Source organism: Carcharhinus amblyrhynchos, chromosome 7 (genome assembly GCF_965287045.1).
Source record: "Carcharhinus amblyrhynchos chromosome 7, sCarAmb.v2.hapA, whole genome shotgun sequence".
In the NCBI taxonomy this organism is placed as follows: domain Eukaryota; kingdom Metazoa; phylum Chordata; class Chondrichthyes; order Carcharhiniformes; family Carcharhinidae; genus Carcharhinus; species Carcharhinus amblyrhynchos.
The window spans coordinates 37732145-37754781 of NC_137330.1; the positions used below are offsets into that span (position 1 = coordinate 37732145).

The window sequence follows — 22637 nt, forward strand, 5'->3', positions numbered from 1 at the left end:
CGGGGGGGGGGGTTGTTGGTGGGTGAGAGGAGCAGCGAGAGCAGGGACTGGCAGTCAGATCGTTCGGTGATGAGTATTTGTTAATCCAGGTCCTATAGCAGAGCCTGGTCTCCAGTTGTGGCCAGTGGACCAAGACCTCGCTCCGCTGAGACTGTTTGCTAGTTGGTGTGCAACAACCACCCAACATTAAAAGAATCCAAATGCAAGCATTTTCCACCTCACTCCATCCCAGATACCCAAATGGATTTTGGGACCTGAAACGTCAGGATATTTTATGGACAGCCCCAGCAGCAACAGACCTGAATATCACCCTGCCATCATAGCCCAGGAAGTCTGACACCACATCGTTATCCTGAGTGACTGGCAGGAGAAGGCCAGCTTAAAGGACAAGGGGGCAGATGCACCTTCTCCTGGAAAACCATCAAGTTCCACAGTGAGCCCTGAGCCAAAGTGGATCATTTCACATACCTCGGGAGCCTCGTCCTGGTGTGGGCAGGTTTCAACGATGAAATCTAGCAATGACTCCGATGCGCCAGTGCAGCCTATGGACTACAGTGGCAGGATAGGCGTATTGATGTGAGCGCCACCTCCCAGATTGATATGCCCAGCATCAAGGCACTGGTGCTGCTCGACCAGCTGTGATGGGCAGGCCACCTTGTCCGCATGTCCGACACAAGACTCGCGAAACAAAGTTGAAGCTTATTTATTAGTGCCGCAAGTAGGCTTACATTAACACTGCAATGAAGGTACTGGGAAAATCCCTAGTCTCCACACTCTGGCACCTGTTCAGATGCACTGAGGGAGAATTTAGCACCTAACCAGCACATCTTTCGGACTGTGTGTGGAAACCGGAGCACCCAGAGGAAACCTACACGGACACGGGGGAGAACGTGCAGACTCCCACAGACAATGACCCAAGTTGGGAATCGGACTCAGGTTCCTGGCGCTGTGAGGCAGCAATGCTAACCACTGTGTCACATTCTCTACTTCGAGCTCTACAATGGGGAGCGATCACTAGGAGGACAGAGGAGATGTTACAAGGACACTCTGAAAGCCTCCCTAAAGAAATATAACGTCCCCATCGACATGTGGCAATCTCTTGCCTTAGAATGCACAAATTAGAGAAGAAGCATCCGCGAAGATGCCAATCACCTCAAGTATCACCAGGTGGAGCACATGGACACCAAGCATAAACGGCAGAAGGGGAGCGCAGAATCTGGAGCATCCCACCCATCTCATCAAACGCCAACTGCCAAACTTCTGGCAGAGTCTGCAGCCACCACAGAGCCCACCTCCCTGGAAGAAGTCATCCCCAATCCGGAGGCGCTGCCAAGGAAGAGTTTTAACTCCTCAGCATGTCATTAATGTCATTGATGGGCTTCCCACTCAGAGACCCTAATCAGCCATGTTCTGCTGGAAGTGATATCAGTCACTGGTAGCCACAGCAGCAGTTAGGTACACACTGGAAGGCAGTAATCAATTGGTGGCGAGGGGATGATCACTCCTGGGGGGGTTGATCATGGATCAAAGCGGGTGGCTGGAATCCTTGTGTTGAGGGTTCAAGGCCTGGTAAGAGAGGAGGTATTGGGTCTGGTGATGGGGTGGTACATTCAGAAGCCGTGTAGAAAAGGTCACAGTGGGGTGCTACCTAATTATCACATTCAAGGTTGCAACTCTCCACCCTGAATTGATCACCTGCCAATTTCTGAGGTCAGTTAAAGCTGAAAATGGGCAGGTTTGGGTTGGGAAGCAGATTTTTGAGACTTTAACACTGTACGCAATCCAAATCTGCCCTTTTATGAATTTTTAAATTCAGCCTGAGGTACGGATCCCTTTGGAAATGCTTGAGATTAGCAGCTTTGCTTAAAGTGTCTCATCAAATGTCTTGAGTTCAGATATTGAGGATAAACATCTTGATTAATGCTAAAAAAAAACTTACCTTCAGAAAGTATAATTGAAAGGGTCACTGTTTTCCAGCTAAGTGCCTGAAAGGACTCCACATTGTTCAGAAATCCTACTTGAAGCTGTTATAGTAAAGTCCTTGGGTACAACATTTCACGCAAATTGTGATTCCATCTGTTTCTTGTGTTTTTTTATGAATATCTCTGTCTGGCACAAGCTTTAGTTTTAAAAGTATATTTGACTATTTAGATTAGGAGGTCAGCCGAATCCCCAAAGCTTCCCATTCATTAAGATGATTCGATGATCCAGCTTGTGGGCCTAAGTGACCTCCACACCCAAATTCCAGGTAAATTTTCATAGTGGGTGACGCTTCCTGACATGAGCAGAATTGTCTCCAGTGTGCTAAAAGAAAGCTGATTCTAAACACTAAAAGCACGCCAGTGAATGTGATGAATATTGTATGTTTAAAAAAATAATGATGACATTTACCAAATGTTTATACGTTTCCATTAGAAAAGCACCATGCTCAATAATTAAATCTATTGCATACTTCCTATTTTTCATATTTGTTCATGCGATGTGGTGTCACTGGCTGGGCCAGCATTTTATTGCCCCGAGGGATTTTAGAGAGTCAAGCACATTGCTTTGGCTCTGGAGTCACATGTAGGCCAGACCAGGTAAGGACAACAGATTTCCTTTCCCAAAGGATATTAGTGAACCAGATGGATTTTTACGACAATAGCTTCAAGTTCATCAGTCGATTTTTAATTCCAGATTTTTATTGAAATCAAATTTTGCCATCTGCCATAGCAGGATTCGAACCCAGGTCTCCTGAGCATTACCCTGGATCTCTGGATTACTAGCCCAGTGATGATGCCACTACACCATTCCTCTCTAATAGCCATTCCCAATACGTTCTCCATATGGAGAAAAGTCAGCTGCACGTCATAAGGATTCTCAATGTTAAGGATTAGAGGGGGATTGTGTTTATTACTGATGGATACCTGGATCCTCATGAAAATTTCAATGTCTTTGTAATTATTTGGATCTTTCTGCCTGTCAAGATGGTGCGCCTGACTTTTAACTTAAATTTTTGGTTTTGGGGAAGAAAACACATCAGCAACTCAATAATATATTCATAGGATATTCTTTGACAGTCATTCTTCGCTACAATATCTTTAAGCACCCAAAGCAGCCTTTATAAATAAAACAATTTGTTGGGATTCAGCAAAGTATGAACTTCCAGCTTTATCTGTTTTTTTGCAGGGATCTTGGTAGAACTTGGACTGGAAGCAGAATCGTCTGCAAATCAGTACGCAGAGCAGTATGTAATGAAGCTTACAACAGAAGCTCAGAGCAAGTTTGAAGCCTTTCAGCAAAGAGCATTAAAGAATCCTTACACACTGTTCATACTGATCCATGACCATGCTCACTGGGATCTGACCAGGTGAAATTCTGAAATCTCTTCAATTCTTTAAAGGCTGGATATATCCTATGCTTCATCTGTATGATTCATTACATCCATATAAGATATCTAGAATTTAAAATGTACTCCTGTTCTCCTGATTTTTTAACAAGTTAAAACCTGATTCAGAAAGTTTACATGCTATTGTTCAAAATAGAGCCAGTTGTTTCTTTTTTGCTCTTCATCACCAGAATATAATTTCCACTAAACAAGTCACGTTGTGAAGGGTAGTTCAGCAGTTGTGGCTTCCACTGTCTTATTACTATATTAGTGCAATTAAGCCCAAAGGAGAAACAAGGCCAGAATAAGCAGTAATATTGTTAATCAAGAGTCAGTGTTGCACCAGTCTAATCCCAGAGACAACTTTATAACAATGAGTAAAAGAAGAGTAACAGTTGTGCCATTCATACCAAAAAGAAAACATATTCTTTGTCTGGTAGAAATAACTTAGAATACTTCACATATTATTCACCACAGCGACTCTTGTCATGTAGAAAAATGTGGCAATTTATTTGTGCAACGGCAAATTTCTCATAGAGAATTGGGATGAATGACCAGTGATTCTGTTTTCGTGGGTGTTAGTGTAGTGAAGAATGTTGACCAAGATACTGGGAGGGAAAAGAGAAAACTTTCATTTATGTGGCATCTTTCATGGCCTTGGGCCATTCAAATGTCTTCAAACCATTTAAGTGCTTCAGACATGTAACTTTTATTGTAAGGAAGGGAAACATGTTGGTCAAGTCCTTCATGTAGAAAATAATTACATTAATAGACTTTCTTTTTGTGCTGATGTTGGCAAATATTAGCGAAGCCATCAGGAGTACTGCCCTGATCTTCTTTGAATAGTTCCATGGTATCTTTTACATCTGCCTGAGAGGGAAGGTGGCTCCTCAGGTTAGCATCTCATCCTGAGGACTGCTCTGCCATGCTCCCTCAGAACAAAATCTCTGGAGTGGCTAATTCAGAAGTGAGAATGCTACCAGCGAATCAAAGCTGACAACTTCTTCAAAAACAGGGGATCCTTGCCTCTTCTGGAGCTGGCAGTCATGGCTGATGTCATAGTAGGAGATCACTTGGCTAATTTGTAGATTCCTCCCTCTCCCTATAACCCGGCAAGTTTATTTTCCTCAAATACCCATCTAATTTCTTCTCGAAATCATTGATAGCCTCTGCTTCCACCATCCTTGTAGGCAGTATGTTCCAGGGCATTATCATTCAATGTGTAAAGAGTTCTTCCTAATATCTCTCGTGTTTCTCATCCCCAGCTTTAACTCTGTCTCCTCTGATCCTTGTACGCTCATCTAATGGGAACAACTTTTACTTTTCTATTTTATCTTCTTCTAAACAGTGTCTTAGATTTTGAAGGTTGTTGAACATCTTATGCTATGATTTTATCACAGGACAAGGTGAAGATACAGGTCCCAAGTCTGCATCAACCGGAATGGGGATTGAATCCCATGCAGTTGGTGTGATTCTGATCTACATGCCAGCCATTCAGCCAACTCCCTATCTTATCTAAATCTTTCATAATCTTGTGCGCCTCTATCAAATCTCCCCTCAATTGCCTTTGCAATTGCATCTGCAAGTTGTCTGCCCATTCTGCTAGTCTATCTGTATGTTCCGTTTCAATTGATTGGTATCATCCTCATTGTTTGCTAAGCCTCCAAATTTGGTATCACCAGCAAATTTTACTCTATAGCAATATCATATGTCAAAAAAGCAGTGATCCCGGTGGTGACTCTTGGGAAAACCATTATCTATCATTTCCCTGTCAGAGAAAAAACTGTTTACCAAGATCTGTTTTTTTTTGGTTCCAAAGCTAAAATGACACTGGCCGTCATAGTTCTGAATACACTAAGTTTTGTTCAATAACATTTTGGCCAAATATTTCTCATTTGTTCGCTACGGGAATCGTAGTGAGTGAGACAAAAAATTTGACAGTTCATTGAAAGGTCCGCTTGGCTGGGGCAAAGATTTCCGGTCTTGGGGCATATGTGACCAGCAAATCCCACCCTTTATGTGGTACCTTGTCAAATGCTTTCTTAAAATCCATATTGATAGCCACTTCATTCCCTTCATCAACTTTCATTGCCACTTCATCAGTATTCTTTAATGTTTCACTAGCAATTTTACAGCACTGGACGTGCTTCCCTTCGAACATAATAATTCCTTCTTTAATAATGATTACTAAACATCCAAATGATTATAGTCTGCAGTCCTTCCTGCCTTTTCCTTACTCATCACACAAATGTCTTTGACCTGGTATGCAAAACGAGCTTTAAAGTTTCAGTAGTCTTGTGTAAATGCAACATCATAGTTCTGAAGCTTAAGAATTCATGTTAACAGGAGCTGTGAATGGCGAGGCTCTGCTCTGTTAGGTTGCTGGTTGGAAGACATTTCTGCCTTTAAACAATGGCATCAATGTGTACCATCTACAAGATTCACAACAGGAACTCACCAAGGCTTCTCAGATAGCACACTCCAAGCCCACAACCACTACCATCTAGAATGCTGCTCATCTGGGTTCTAAGTGCGGCCCATGAGACAATTTGTTGACCATTGCCCATGCTTAAGGTTGCCACTTCCTGCTGATTTCCATTCACATAATTTTTTCCCTACCAATATGACTGAAGTTTAAGTTTATTTAAGTAAGTTTATTTATTAGTGTCAGAAGTAGGCTTACACTAACATTGCAATGAAGTCACTGTGAAAATCCCCAGTCGTCACACTCTGGCGCCTCTTTGGGTACACTGAGAGAGAACTTAGCATGGCCAACACACCTAACTGGCACGTCTTTCAGACTGTGGGAGGAAACTGGAGCCCCCTGAGCAAACCCATGCAGACATGGCGAGAACATGCAAACTCCGCACAGTGACCCAAGCTGGGAATCGAACCTGTGTCCCTGGCGCTGTGAGGCAGCAGTGCTAACCACTGTACCACTGTGCCAAGGCAGTGACACGCACGTGAAGCAAGAGTATGTGAAGTCAAGCGCACTTTGAATACACACAACATTAACTGTGAGAGCCATGCACTCCCTCTGAATCCACAGTGTAAATATTTATTTTGGTTTTACCATTTGAAGTTGATGGTTCTATTAATGTATGAATGATTAAGGATTTTCTGTAACTTGCTATGAAATATTTGGCACGTATTGAATGTATTTCATCTTATTCATGGTTTCATGGTTAGTGAACAAGTTTGATTTCAATCTTGTGGACTACTGAAATGAAGGAGAGTTACTCATGTGGCCCACTCATTAACCTAGATTGTCCGTCACTGGCCTAGAAGATCAAGGGCACCAGATACATGGGAGCGTCACCACCTGGAGGTTGCCTCCAAGTCAATCACCGTCCTGATTCGGAAATATATCGCTGTCCCTTCACTGCTGCTGGGTCAAAATCCGGGAACTCTCTCCCTAACAGCACTGTGGGTATAACTACACAACATGGACTGAAGCGGTTCAAGAACACAGTTCACCACCACCTCTCAGTGACAATTAGGGATGGGCAATAAGCACGGTCCTAGTCACCTATGCCCATAATCCTGTGAATGAATGCAAAAAAAGAGCTGGTGTTGAAGAATACTCAACACCAGCTCTTTTTTTGAATACTGGTGTTAACAAATTGTCCCTAAATTAGACCTCCCCAAATCTGGCGTAGAGAAAAGTCCTAGGTAGAAGAAGGTAGATGAGGCATTCACTGAATGTTAAAATGGTGGCGCGGGCTTGTTGGGCCGAAGGGCCTGTTTTCTGTGCAGTGTTGTTCTTTGTTCTTTGTTCTAATGTGGAATTTTAAAGTCGCTAATGTTTTCTAACCAGTTCTTCGACCTGATACTATAAAGTAGCTTCTCATTGAGGTTCATTTGAGAACGCTCTCTATTTATATCAACTCCCTATCTTGTAAAAGATTAGAATAGCAGCTCTTCAATCACCACATTAAACTTCCTCACTAACTAAATTCTCATGCTAAGTACTATGTCTAATTGGACATAGGGAATTAGACATTGGACATAATTGCATACTATTTATTCCATGCATTTGCAAAGGCCACCTGTTTTCAGACTAACAGGAATTCCAAAGATTTGAGGTAGCTCCTGCTGACCAGGAATCTTAACTGTGCAGCTGCCATTAGCAGACAGCTTGTTTATCACTGTGTCACACAATGAAAGAAGTTACAAGTTAAGGTTAAAGTTAAGTTGAATGCCAAGTGCAAAACTTGACTAGATTTGAGAAAGAGACCAATCCTCAAAACACTTAGGCCTGCATTTTTGCATAAGCAGAGAGGGTCCCTGGTTAACCAAAATGGTGTTGGTGCTCCCACCCAAAGCCCAATCTCACCACTTTCATATGATGGGAGGGAACAGGCACTGGTTGCATTTTGCACATCCATGGTTCATGGAGGCAACTGCACACATTAAAGTGCAGCTGCCTTTAATCAGATACCCTTTTGGATATGGTTATGGGTACCTTTGGGAGAGAACAAGTGTCTTTTCAGAGAGATCACATGCCCTTTAGGGTTGTTAAAAGAAGAAGCAAAGGTGCATATGAAGTGGATAAACACATTGGAACTGATAAGGAAGATGTAAAGGCATTTCAAACTCCTGTCCTTCACAAGTTTTTAAAAAAATGCAGACTCAGTGGGCCAAATGACCTGCTTCTGCGCTGTAGGAATTCTACAATTCTGTAGGACTAGTGCTGCATGACTTTTTTTTAGTCTATTGTTAGGTGTCTTGTCAGTTCGCAACTTGATTGATAGCTCTAAGTTCTTAAAATCTAATGAAATTGAACTATGAATATAAGTGCTTTGTGTTATGTGAGAATAAGTTTGAAAGGATAAGGGATTAAGGTTGAAGGAATTTAGATGTAGTGATTGGGTTTGTATCAATGAGAATGATTTTTAAAACAGCACAGTGGCGAGATGAACAGGTAGGAAGGGCTAATATTTGCTTTCTAGGAAGTACTTGTAAAGGCAGAGATCTGGCTTTAATAAATCAAAATTGCTGTGATTTTCCTTTTATCAGATCTGTCAGTTTGTCAGCTGACAGTTCGTACCAGCCTTTTCATTTTAAGTGGCCTTTTCATTTTAAGATTGTGTTAAGAGTTGGATAAACAATTTTTAAAAAGTTCTCAACAAGCAATTTCAAAATCCTCAAGTGGTCAAGCCAAGGATTAACCCTACAATGGAAAAATAGTAAAAAGAAATGTTGGCTGAGCAGAACAGACAATGAAACTGCTGCTTATTGATCTGCTCATGTGCTAAGGTGTGTGATAATTACTATATATCTTTGTTTGCACATTAGTGCAAAGAATAAGTGAAGTCACATCGTATATTGCTCACGTTTGCCAACTTCATTGTCTAAGGGCCAAGGGAGGGAAGGTGCAGAATTTCAGCTGCCAGGGTTCACTCAGCCATTCCCTGTTTGAAATGGCTTCTATTTCTGGGGGAACTTGATCGATGAATGTTACATGTGTTGATGCAGTAACAGTGCGAATAAACCATGTAAGAGAAGGCTTCATTTTTCTGCATTCTCCTGCTTCCACACAAGCACTTGGGATTTGATTATAACAAAAGAAAAAGGGATTTCTCAGATTGGGTGTACAGTCAACAGAGATGCAATGCATGTGACACTTAGCTCTAAGTTCTTTTAATTGCAATGCATTTAAGTCTTTAAACAATGAACCAACATTTACATCTTCTGTTTGTGATTTGTTTGTAAAAAAATGATGTTATGCTGTACTTTGAGAGCAGTTCTCAGTGCCTGTATTTATGCATTTTCTGAACGATCTCATGGGCTCTTTCTGTTGTATTTTTGTCTTGACTTTAGTGGTGGAGCTTTTCCACAAAGTGAACCATTTCTGGGCCTGGCTGATAGAATCGTAAACTGCAAAGAAATGAAAGAAGCACTGAATGTGTTAACACTCCAAGTTACATCCTTCCCTTTTGCTCTTCAAACACAGCAGACCTATATCAGCCCTTATAATGAGATCCATTGGCCATCGTCCTGCAATAATGTAAATACTACCAATGTGTTTATCATTCCTAATATTGAGCTACTCTGCCATGTTGCTACAATGGAGTGATAGTATAATAAGAAACCAGCATCCTTTTTGCTGATTCAGGATTAATAAAACAATTTGGGGAAAACATAATCTGCCTTTCCTTCCTAAATTTACTAGGCAGCAGAAAGTATCACCAAGGATCAGAGAGATATCACTGAGAATCAGACCTCTGATTCATATTATCAGCCAGTGAGCATTAGAACATAGAACATTACAGCGCAGAACAGGCCCTTCAGCCCACGATGTTGCGCCGACCAGTTAAAAAACAATGACCCTCTAACCTAAACCAATCCCTTTTCATCCATAAACCTATCCACGGTTCTCTTAAACGCCCCCAAACTAGGTGCATTTACAACTGCAGCAGGCAGGGCATTCCAATCCCTCACCACCCTCTGGGTAAAGAACCTACCCCTGACATCCGTCCTATAACTACCCCCCCTTAATTTAAAGCCATGCCCCCTCGTGCTAGCTTTCTCCATCCAAGGAAAAAGGCTATCACTGTCCACCCTATCTAAACCTCTAATCATCTTATATGTTTCAATAAGATCCCCTCTTAGCCGCCTTCTTTCTAGCGAAAACAACCCCAAATCCTTCAGTCTCTCCTCATAGGACCTCCCCTCCATACCAGGCAACATCCTGGTAAACCTCCTCTGCACCCTCTCCAAAGCCTCCACATCCTTCCTATAATGTGGGGACCAGAACTGCACACAATACTCCAAGTGCGGCCGCACCAGAGTTGTGTACAGTTGCAACATGACGCTGCGACTCCTAAATTCAATCCTCCTACCAATAAACGCCAAGACACTGTATGCCTTCTTAACAACCTTATCTACTTGATTCCCAACTTTCAGGGATCTATGTACACATACACCTAGGTCCCTCTGTTCATCCACACTATTCAGAGTCCTCCCGTTAGCCCTATACTCGACACATCTGTTATTCCTACCAAAGTGAATTACCTCACACTTCTCCGCATTAAACTCCATCCTCCACCTCTCGGCCCAGCTCTGCAACCTGTCTAAGTCTCCCTGCAAACTATGACACCCTTCCTCACAATCTACCACACCTCCGACTTTGGTGTCATCAGCAAATTTACTAATCCACCCAACTATACCCTCATCCAGATCATTAATAAAAATTACAAACAGCAGTGGCCCCAAAACAGATCCCTGAGGCACACCACTCGTAACTGAACTCCATGACGAATATTTACCATCAACCACCACCCTCTGTCTCCTATCTGCTAGCCAATTCCTGATCCAATTTCCTAGATTACCCTCAATCCCATACATCTGCATTTTCTGCAGAAGCCTACCATGGTGAACCTTATCAAACGCCTTACTAAAATCCATATATACCACGTCAACTGCCTTACCCCCATCCACCTCTTTGGTCACTTTCTCAAAAGACTCAATGAGGTTAGTAAGTGAAGGTGAAGATGAAACCATGGCTGGGCTTGTGTGTTCTCCAGGCAGTACATAGCCATTCACAAGTGATAAATAATCTCTTGATTGGTGGAGTGAAAATGGCTGAACTTGTCAAAGATTGCTGCTTATTATCAGAAAGTAATTAACAAAATTGAAGCAAAATCATGCTGAAGGTGAAGGTGACCTAAATTGGTTGCAAAAATACCAGAATATACAAGGTGGATTTAACCCTTGGACTATATTCTATTATTTTGGATTTTTTCAGGGTCCCTACACTGCTCATCTATTCTCTAACCAAAAAGATGAAGAGGCAGTCTGCCTATAAACCTATAAAGTGTTTACAGCCTTGCACTGCTTCATTTATATCTTGATAATTATCTGTAAACAAACATTTAATGTAATTTTTATTTTATTTCCAATCGCGAAATGAACTTCCACACAAAAGATTATGCTTTCCAAAGTTAACCTCTGCTGATAAACACATTCATTTACTCTCTCAAACTCTACCTTCCCTTCACCTGTCTTCCAGGCTCTGCACTCCATTGTAGCATTATATTGTATGCATGTGTGTGAATTGTTAGATTGATGGAAAATCTGTAACAGAAAATATGTTTTCAGGAATGAATCTGTTAATTATTGCCACCTGGAGTGGATGGAAAAAGATATTGATGCTGATGTTTCAAACTTGGCATGGGTTTTCAGTAATATTAGCAACAGTCGCTTTCCCATTAACAAACATTCAGTAGAAATCGGAGAATTGTTTTACTGTTGACAGTATGTGATGCCATTCTTTTGCCATCAGAATCTATGTAGTGCAACTGATGGCACAAATCTAAAAGTGGCATTAACTGTAGATCTTTGCCTGATGTCAATAGATAGCCTTCTCTTTTATGATTTTCATTCCTTGTACAAATTTTCAAAAATGGAAGTTATTTGAAATATCTCCCTCATCCCTTTATAATTTCAATGACAGACTAAGTGAGAGGAATTTAATCCAAGTGACAGAAGTATTGCCCGTTGGCTGGGGAGCCTGCCGCGAACTCCGTGTCAACTCTGTTGGGGAAGGTCCAGAGTATTCGGCCACTTAAATAGCCAACTACAGGCATTCCCTCAGGATTTAGGACCCCCCTAAACAGAGATGCTGTCACACGAGAGCTGTGGTCAGTCAGAGGCTGGCGGCTCCCCATTACAGCAGCAGCACTGTGAGTGGTGATAGCTGCTGGTGATGCACCCAGCAAAGGCCTAGGATTGTCATGAGACCTAGGCCACAAGTGAGTGAGGGCCGGACTGGAGTTGTGGGGTAGGGGAACACTAGCTTAGGGATAGAGTAGGGGAGGGAGGAGGTCAGATCAGACATTGAAATGCATTTGAATGAAAGAGGCCTCAGGAGCCTGCCCTGAGTTTGCTTTTCAGGTTTCCTGTGGTGTGACAACCTGTGAGCCATTGGTATTCAACCTGTGGCAGTAGCCTGAGGCCCTTAAGAAGGCTTTACCTGGAATACTTGCCCATTTAAGGGCCTAACTAGCACCCTAGTAGACAACCTTCCCAGATTAATCAGGCAGAGACAGGAAGGTGGCAGAGTCCCCACCCTTCCGTCCACCCCTCCCTCCCAATTAAAAGCCTCCAAACTTGCTGATGGGGTACAAAATTCCACCCGCTGTTAAGAGGTGAGTGGTATATTTATTTTTTGTGTGGATTACATTGTATTCGACTGATATTGCTGTCTTTTATTCTGTTCTTTGCATCTCATTAGGGAATGAACTTGTACCATGAAAACAATAAGTACTTTGGGCTTTCAGACTTCATTGATTCCACTTACTCTGGGCACAAACTTCCATTGTTGAGATACGACAGTTCATTTGAAGCAATGGTTACTGCAGTAGAAGAAAGGTGGGTGATTTACACAGAAATACGATCGACATGACGGCAGAGGTCAACTCAGCTTGATATGGTTTTACCTCCCTTTTTGTTAAGGAAAACGTACCCCAAAGTGAGCTGCGGCTCTGTTGTACTTTCAGAGCAATTATGAGACTTTAGGAAATGAAGCAACACAAAGCCCAATTCTATCTTCAGTTAGTGAGTTGCATTTAATGGAGATAACAAGGGTGTCAACCACCAGGTGAAAAGCCAGCCAGAGCCCCTGGTCACCTCTTTTAGGGAGGTTTGGCTACATCAAGTGCCACTCAGGCACCTAACTGGGCAGTGGCAGGCCTTCCTCAGAATAAAAGACTCCAGGCCAGGTGTCCTTCCTGCCGAAAGCTGCCACCACTGGGGGAAGCAGTGGCAACAGCCAGTGTGATACCCACTCGAGGCCTAGGATCATTGCTGCATCCCAGGTCACAGGTGGACAATGCAGTTGCGGGGTGGGTATAACATGGGAGGGAGGGGGAGAGCAAGCAACAAAGGGAGTGGGCTGGCTCTCAGCGGATCCCCAGTCCTGATCCCGGGACCCTTGGCCATGTATTGAGTGCCTTTGAACAAAAGGCTGCCCCTGAGAGCCCACATACTTCCTGCTTGGGGAACTGTTAGGCGAACACCAGCAGTGGCAGAATGAGGCCACATGATGTCCTCAATTGAGGGCAGGATGGGAAAGCCAACTTCAAGCATTTCCACCATAGATGTAATCAGGGTGGAGGCAGGAAGGAGGCACCATCCTGCCTGATTAAATTAAGTTTATTTATTAGTGTTACAATTAGGCTTACATTCACACTGCGATGAAGTTAGTGTGAAAATCCCCTAGTTGCCATGCTCAGTGTTCGGGTACACTGAGGGAGAATTTAGCATGACCAATCCACTTAACCTGCACATCTTTTGGACAGTGGGAGGAAACAGGAGCACCCTGAGGAAACTCACGCAGACATGGGGAGAATCTGCAGACTTCACACAGACAGTGACCTAAGCCAGGAATCAAACCCAGGTCCCTAGTGCTAACCACTCTGCCAGCCAATAACTAGCTAACCTCTGGAATTTTTTCCCTGAATTGCTCTCTCTACCTCTCCTCATTTAAAACTCTCTTGAAAACATATTTGATCAAACATTTGGTTAACTGTCATAAATACTCTTTATGTGGTTCAATGCCAAATTGTGTTCAACACTCATAAATCTGCCTTGGGACAGTTTGTGATGTTAAAGCTGCTATCTAAATGCAAATGGTTGTTAATGTATGGTGATACACTGGAATACATTGCATGTGGAGTATGGCCTTCTTCTGTGCCTTAGGTTTTCCTATATTTTCTATATCAGCAAAGGAGGAATGTGCAGGGATGTGGGGAGAGGGTGTGGCAGTACATGAATTGCTCCTTAGGAGAGCTAGCATAGACACAATGGGCTGAATAGCTTTATGTGCTGTGACGATCCGTGATTAACTGAGATAGATGGAGCATGCTTAGATTGAAGAGTTCAGCTTATGATACTACACTGGGATGGATAAAATATACTCAGGTATCCTCAACGTCTACAACTCTGAGAACTCTGCACTCCGACAAATCTCTAACTTTCATTGTTCCACTGTCAGTCGTTGCACTTCAGCTACCTATAGCCTACTCTTTGGGATTCCCACATTTAAAAAAAAATTGCATTTCTCTTTCGCCCTTTAAAGATACTTCTTAAAATCTACTTGTCCAAGCTTTTGACGACCTATCCTTTAATCTCTTTAATAAAAATAGAAAATTGATTGAAGTATATAAGATTCTGAATACTCTTGACAAGGTTGAGATAGAAAGAATGTTTCCTCTTGTGGGTGAGTCCAGATCAAGGGGGGCATTGTTTTTAGGACTCGCCCTTTTAGGACAGAGATGAGGAGAATTTCTATCTCTGAAGTTTTATGACTTTGGAATTCTGTGCCTCACAAGGCAGTGGAGGTGGGATCGTTGACTATTTTAAAGATGGAGGTAGATAGATTCTTGTTAAGTAAGGGAATCAAATGTTATTGGAGGTAGATGGGAATGTAGAACTTGAAACACAAACAGCAGAGTGAGCAGGCCTTCTTCTGCTCCTATTTATATGTTTCAAAATGCTGGAAATACTCATCAGGTCAAACAGTATTTGTGGAGGAAAAAGGTTACTGGCTGAGATTTTCCAGCCCTTCCAGCTAGCAGGATCTTCTGGTCATGCCGAAGATGACTCCTGGCCTGGACAAAAGGCAAGCTACCCCTGACAAAAGCTCAAGTTGGAGTCATCAGTGCGGCTCAGCTCGGGTGGATAGAGTCCCCTGAGATTGGAGTGCTCACAAGGTGCTGTCACACTCAGTATAACGGGACATAACGTTTTGTTGATTAGAACCATAGAAAATTTACAGCTCAAAAAGAGGCCTTTTGGCCCTTCTTGTCTGTGCCGAATCATTTTTTGCCTAGTCTCTCTGACCTGCAGTTGGACCATCTCCCTCCACACCCCTCTCATCCATGTACCCATCCAAGTTATTCTTAAATGTTAAAAGTGACCCCATTTTATCCAGCAGCTCATTCCACACTCCCACCAGTCTCTGTGTGAAGAAGCCCCCCCTAATATTCCCTTTAAACTTTTCTCCTAACACCCTTAACCCATGCCCTCTGGTTTTTTTCTCCCCTAGCCTCAGTGGAAAAAGCCTGCTTGCATTCACTCGACCTATACCCATCAAAATCTTATACACCTCTATCAAATCTCCCCTCATTCTTCTACGCTCCAGGGAATAAAGTCCTAACCTATTCAATCTCTCTGTAACTCAGCTTCTCAAGTCCTGGCAACGTCCTCGTGAACCTTCTCTGCACTCTTTCAACCTTATTAATATCCTTCCTGTAACTAGGTGACCAAAACTGTACACAATACTCTAAATTCGGCCTCACCAATGCCTTATAACCTTACCATAACACTCCAACTTTTATACTCGATACTCCGATTTATAAAGGCCAATGTACCAAAAGCACTCTTTATGACCCTATTCACTTTTAGGGAATTCTGTACCTGTATTCCCAGATCCCTCTGTTCATCTGCATTCTTCAGAGTCCTATCATTTACCCTGTACGTTCTACTTTGGTTTGTCCTTCCAAAGTGCAATACCTCACACTTGCCTTATTATTGGAGATTATTTTGACTGATTGGAGAGTATTTTGAGTATTCAGTATTAAAAAGAGTATTGAAAAGAGAATTGGGACACCTAGCTATTCATCATAAATCAGATGCCAATTATGGGCAAAATTGAGGGATAATTAAAGATCCACCCTTGATGTCCCAACCTGCCATTATTCTATTTATTTTAAAACCAGACGTTTTGATTTATGATCTGGACCCTTGAACAAAATTAAACCATTGCAAGAATTATAGTTGCACCCTGCGTATGTTAGCTTTCTGCCCACTTATATCACCTTTTAATTGGATCTTTGTTCAAACTTTATTCAAACTTCAACCTTAACTGGGGAAAAGATTTGCATTGCTTTCTGCCTGACTCGAATTAATGATAACACTTCTACACTTCTGATGAAGGAACACCGTTTCCGAAAGCTTGTGGGATTACTATCAAATAAACTGGTTGGACTTTAACTTGGTGTTGTGAGACTTCTTACTGTGTTTACTCCAGTCCAATGCCAGCATCTCTACATCATCGAATTAATGATACCAGAGTTTAATTTTAAAACTGTTACAGCACCATCTCATGGTCATTTCTAAGCACCACAGGAAACAGGTAATATCTAAGTCGTACAGTTATTAGGGAGATAATACACTATGTTAATTATTATTTCCTCACCTTCCTATTTTTTCACTTCTGCTGCTTCCCATTTTTCTATCCTTTTATGCCCTCTGTCTTTGATTTTCAACCCGCCATCAATCATTTTATGTGTGAATAAACCTTTTTGTGAGCACAATTGTTTTTTGTGATCATGTGTATTAGATTAGAAGAGCTCAAGACTCTATGGAATCATTGAATTCATACAGTGCAGAAGGAGGCCATTTGGCCCATCGAGTCTGCAGTGGCTACAATCACACCCAGGCCTTATTCCCGTAATCCGATGTATTTACCCTGCTAATCTCCTTGACACAAGGGGCAATTTAGCACAGCCAATCAACCTAACCCACAACCCACATAGACACGGAGAACATGCAAACTCCACACAGTCACCCAAAGCCAGAATTGAACCCGGGTCCTTGACACTGTGAGGCAGCAGTGCTAACTGCTGTGCCACCTCGCTGCCCCAAAAATAACATAAATTAGGCAGCATGAGACTTTGCTCCGTTTTTACCAGATGATCCAGAAATCCTTTTCCCAATTTTTCCATGCTGTAAACCTCTATGACTCTATAGATAGTTACATGGATAAGATGGGTATAGAGGGATATAGAACATAGAACACTACAGCACAAACAGGCCCTTCGGCCCACAAGTTGCACTGATCACATCCATACCTACCAAGCCATAGAACTATTTGTAACTCCCAATCCCATTAAATCCCATATACTCATCCAGAAGTCTTTTAAAAGACCCCAGCGAGTTCGCCTCTACCACCACCGACAGCAGCCGATTCCACTCACTCACCACCAAATGTGGGCCAAATGCAGGCAATTGGAATTAGCTTAGGGGTTAAAAAAAAAGGGCAGTGTGGACAAATTGGGCCGAATGGCCTGCTTCCATGCTGTAAACCTCTATGACTCTAATTTGGAAGTTTATTCCCATTAACCCAATCCCATTTCTGCTGACTGTCAAACCAGTAAAACAAGAAATAGTTCAAGAGGTAGTGCAAAATAGCCTTTCATGACTTTGTAATCTGCAATGTAAAAGTTGTGTCTCTACAACAGTGATGGATTCAAAGTGTTGAAAAGCTCTGTGCAGTTATTGGTTTTGAATAGCTACAGGACTATTAATTACTATTACAGGTAACTTTGGTAGGAGCCATGTCAATTAATTTAGGAGCAAATATAGCTTTACATTTTATTGTTCGTTATCCCTTTCAGAAAGTTGATTTTTTTTTCCAAAGAACATTTTTAATTCATTTTTATTTTTGGCTTAAGGTTTCCCAAGATGCACAGTGCTGTGATCTGGACATACATTTTAATCCAGCATTACTCAGCAGCCATGATGGTAACTGCAGGGCACTCACAGATGAAGGACTACTCTTCTGTGGAAACACTAGAGATTATTCAGAGTCTCACAAGTTCTACGGGAAGCTGTCCAAGCAGTCATGGTTACATGGTTTTGCTCAGGATTCCCTCCATTTCATTAGCTGCACTGGCGTATGAACGATTGTGTCAAGTTAGGTATCGTCTGGGCTTGCAGCATAGATTCGAAATCATCCTCGGGTCTCCAAACACAAAAATTAATATTAGCCAGCACTTTCTGACACAACTGAAGGTAATTACTGGTTTGTATTTACAATAACTATGTCCCATATCAAATGAGACCTGGATTATAATCTGGATGCTTGTAGAATAATTTATCTCCTAATTGCCTACTTTAGTGTTCTCTGGAAAATCTCATTCCATGAATGAAATCAGTTTTATTTGACATTGAGAGCATAACTCAGCCGGATGGATTTGACTTTCTTTGTTCTAACTGCTGCTTTTGGAAGTTTCTATTCCTGTTCTTCCTCTGTTGGCCACTATGATTCCTGTCTCCCATAAAAATTCCTGGCATTCTCCTGTGAATGTTATCTCTTGCTTGTAATTGCTGTCAATCCAGCACGACAGCTGCTAATGTAACTTTTGAAAAGCAGCATTATCGGATATCTGCAATTCTCCCGAGTAATTCCTTCTGATCCTTTGTCAAAATATGAATCCAAGTCTACCACACTTAATTAGTTTCTGGTTATTTTCTAAAGCAATCCGGTTCCTGGTTTTTGAGAAAGCTCACATCCACTGGTTCATATCGACTAGCACAGTTTGAGATTGTGAGGGTGCAGCAGTAAAAGTACCTTTTGTTCCAGGCTGGATCTTCATGTCTTATAAATGTGTGCATCTTCAATTGCTTTAAAGGTAAATCAGGTTAACACTACAAGGGGTGGCATTTGTTCTGTTTCATAAGCTGTATTATTTCATGGTAGGCACAACATACAGAACAGAAAAAATGCTGAAAGATATTTGATATAATAACCCCATGATTATGTGCTTTGATATAACCATGCTGCAGCACAACTTCAGTTTGCACATAATCACAGTGGTTTGTCCATTTTGCAGCCTTTGGCTGCTTAGCTCCTTTTGAGACATCACAAAAGGTTTCAAACACTAATACCGAATGTTTCATATCTCTTGAGGCTTCTGTGAATCCTCCTTATGTTCCTCCTTCAGCTCTAATATCCTGGGAAAGACTCTCTTGTTATACTTTGGCCTCGTCGCATTGTTCCTTCACTGGCACTGGGACAAAATCCCGGATCACCCTTCCAAACAGTACTGCAGGTGTACCGACTAAACTTGAACTGCCATGTTCGAAGAAGGCAGTTCACCACTACCTTTTCAAGGGCAATAAAGCTTGGGCAATAAATGCGAGACCAGCCAGTGATGCACGCATCCAATGAAAGAAAGAAGAAGCTCACCACCAAATTGAGCGCGATTAGAGATGGAAAATAAATGCTGGACATGCCAGCTGTGCTTATACTTCCCACTGCCTCAGAAAAATAGTCAGCATAATTAAAGACCCCATATATCTTGAACATGCTCTCTTCCACCTTCTCCCGTCAGGAAAAAGATACAAAAGTCTGAGGTCACATACCAACCAACTCAAGAACAGCTTCTTCCCTGCTGCCATCAGACTTTTGAATGGACCTATCTCACATTAAGTTGATCTTTACACCCTCGTTATGACTGTAACACTACATTCTGCACTCTCTCCTTTTCTATGTACGGTATGCTTTGTGTAGCAAGCAAGAAACAATACTTTTTACTGTGTACTAATATATGTGACAATAAATCAATTCAGATAAAAACAAAACTCGCAAGCAATCAGTGAAATAAAAGAAAGTTTCTGTTTTACTGCATTTCAAGCAGTTCAGTGCTAAGAACAATCCTTTGTGATCATCATTTGTCTGCAGGATTCACATTGATCCAGAATTTCAATGTTGACAAATTTCTGATGCAATTAATAATGATTATAAGATATAAAAATATCTTTTGTGGTATCTTGACCCTTGGATAACATTCATATGTTGCCTGACTCCCTTTACTCCTACCCAAAAACAATTACATTCTTTCAGAAAGTAGATAAGCATTTAATTTTAATTCCATAATATTTTGGCCAATTTAAAATTTCAAATGAGGAACATATAACACAGAGGTTTACATCTTGAATGAAAACAAGACTTTGCTTCCTTCTCATCACTTCATTCTGCTCCACCATTAAGACTGTCATGAAGTTTTGCCCCTGCAACATTTGTAAGATCCTGGATTCCACTGTGACCTTGAGTCTTCAATTTCTCATGGTAGTTCCCCGAACCTTTGCTATCACTTTATTCTCTCTCATTGTTCTTTCCTTGCCGTGGAACATTTCTGATACTTTCCTTGAAAAGATTGCCCTTTTTAATCTAGATACTCACATGCTATTTTCCTGGTATCAAAAGTTTCTAAAGGCATGAAAGCTCCTGTAAACTCATGTTAGCCCTCGCCTGAAAGATTCTGACCTAATTTAGGATTGCTAATTTATTTTCCCTGATGACATACTATTGTTGATCTTCATGCCAACGTCATGCACCTCCAGTGTTTTGCTCTTGAACCCTCTCGTGATTAATTCACCATTGACTTGAACATCTTCAAAGGTTTTGATCAGCACTGTGCATCAAATTATCATTCAGATTGCCTCCAGATTATCAACTCACTTAATTTATTGTTGCTTTTGAATCCATTCTGTGTGGAAAAAGTAGATGCTGCTTTTCTCTGCATTGTGGAGTCACAGAGGTGTACAGCACAGAAAAAAGTTCGTGCACCAGTCAAAGACAAACCACCAAACTAGTCTAATCCCATTTTTTAGCACTTGACCCATAGCCTTGTGTGCCTTGGCATTGCAAGTGCACATCTAAATACTTCTTAAATGTTATGAGGGTTCTGCCTCCACCACCCTTTCAGGCAGTGAGTTCCAGACCACCCTGTGTATGAAAAAGCTTTTCCTCACGTCCCCTCTAAACTTTCTGCCCCTTTCCTTAAATTTATGTATCCCTGTCATTAATCCCTCCACCAAAGGGAAAGGCTCCTTCCTGTCTATCTCTGCTCCCTCATAATTTTATCCATCTCAATCATGTCTCCCCATCAATCTCTTCTGCTCCAAGGGAAAAAACCCCAGTCTATCCAATCTCTCTACATAACTAAAATTCTCCAGCCCAGGCAACATCCTGGCAAATCTCATTTGCACCCTTTCCTTTGCCATTACATCCCTTCTATAATGTGGATTGCAGAAATGCACACAATACTCGGGCTGAGGCTGAACCAACATTTTATAAAGTTCCAGCATCACCCCCGTGCTCTCAATCTTCATGCTTCGGCTAATAAATACATGTATACCATATGCATTCTTAACCAATTCATCCATCTGTGCTGCATCTTAAGGGACCAAAGTACACGCACTCCAAGGTCCTTCTGATCCTTGGTACTTCCCACGGTCCTGTCATTTATCATGTATTCCCTTGCCTTGTTTGTCCTGTCCAAGTGCATCACCTCATACATCCGGATTGAATTCCATTTGCCACTGATTAGCCCATCTGAGCAGCCAGTCTATACCCTCTTGTAATCCTCATTATTTACCACCCTACCAATTTTCGTACCATCTGCAAATTTACAGATCAACCCTCCTACATCCAAGTCTAAATCATTTAAGTACTCCACAAATAGCAGCTGCCTCAACACTGATCCCTGCAGGACCCCACTGGAAACAGACTTCCAGTCAGAAAAAACCCCTCAACCATCATTCTGTTTCTGCCGTTCAGCCAATTCTGGATCCTATTTGCCCAATTTTCTTGGATCCCATGAGGTTCTTATCGGCTCTGACAGTTTCCCATGTGGAACCTTATTCAAAAGCCTTGCTGAAATCTAAGTAGACTGTGTCAAATGCATCACCTGCATCTACACACCTGGTCACCTCTTTGAAAAATTCAATTAAGTTGGTCAAAATGACCTCCCTTAACAAAACCATGCTGACTGTTCTTGAATAATCCCTGTCTCTCCAAATACAGATTAATTCTGTTTCTCAGAATTACTTCCAATAGTTTTCCCACCACTGAGGTTAGACTGACAGGCCTGTAGGTTACTGATTTATCCCTTCATCCCTTCGTGAATAATGGTACCATATTGGCTGTCACCCAGTCCTCTGGCACTTCTCCTATGGCCATAGGGAATTGGACATTATTGCCAGCGCAGTAATTGTGAGCACGCTTCAAAAAGCACTTAATTGGCTTTGAAGTATTTGAGACATCCTGAGATTATGAAAGTCACCATCTCGAGGCATTCCGTCTCCGTTGCATACTAGTGTTCAAAGCCAGTTAAAGATTGGCCTTAAAAATTATCTACCTTAATGACAGTAAGTGTCTTATAAGACAATGATTAATTGTCTGTTGATGCTTCATCATAGAATTTATATTAAAGCCATTGAGAGTGCATTGTGTAAATTTATCAGGTTGGTAACAGGTTATGAGAAAATTCAAGATAATGTGACTATTTCCACTGAAGCAGAGAAGCTAAGAGATAATTTAACAAAGATTTGTAAATTATGAAGTGTTTGATAAAGCAATTTGGGTGGCACAGTGGTTAGCACTGGTGCCTCACAGTGCCAAGGACCTGGGTTCAATTCTAGCCTTGGGTGATTGTCTGTTTGAGTTTACACATTCCCCCTGTGTCTCCATGGG

General features: G+C 41.8%; 1 protein-coding gene across 3 annotated transcripts in view; it reads left to right on the forward strand.

Moving 5' to 3' along the window:
• greb1 (growth regulating estrogen receptor binding 1) overlaps positions 1-22637 on the forward strand; it is a 264880-nt gene that overhangs the window by 180007 nt on the left and 62236 nt on the right. For all 3 annotated transcript variants that reach the window (XM_080192166.1, XM_080192168.1, XM_080192167.1), the window contains 4 exons: positions 3169-3349; positions 9191-9377; positions 12606-12742; positions 17830-18169. In XM_080192166.1, the coding sequence (XP_080048292.1) occupies positions 3169-3349; positions 9191-9377; positions 12606-12742; positions 17830-18169 (845 nt within the window). The remainder of the gene's footprint in view (positions 1-3168; positions 3350-9190; positions 9378-12605; positions 12743-17829; positions 18170-22637) is intronic.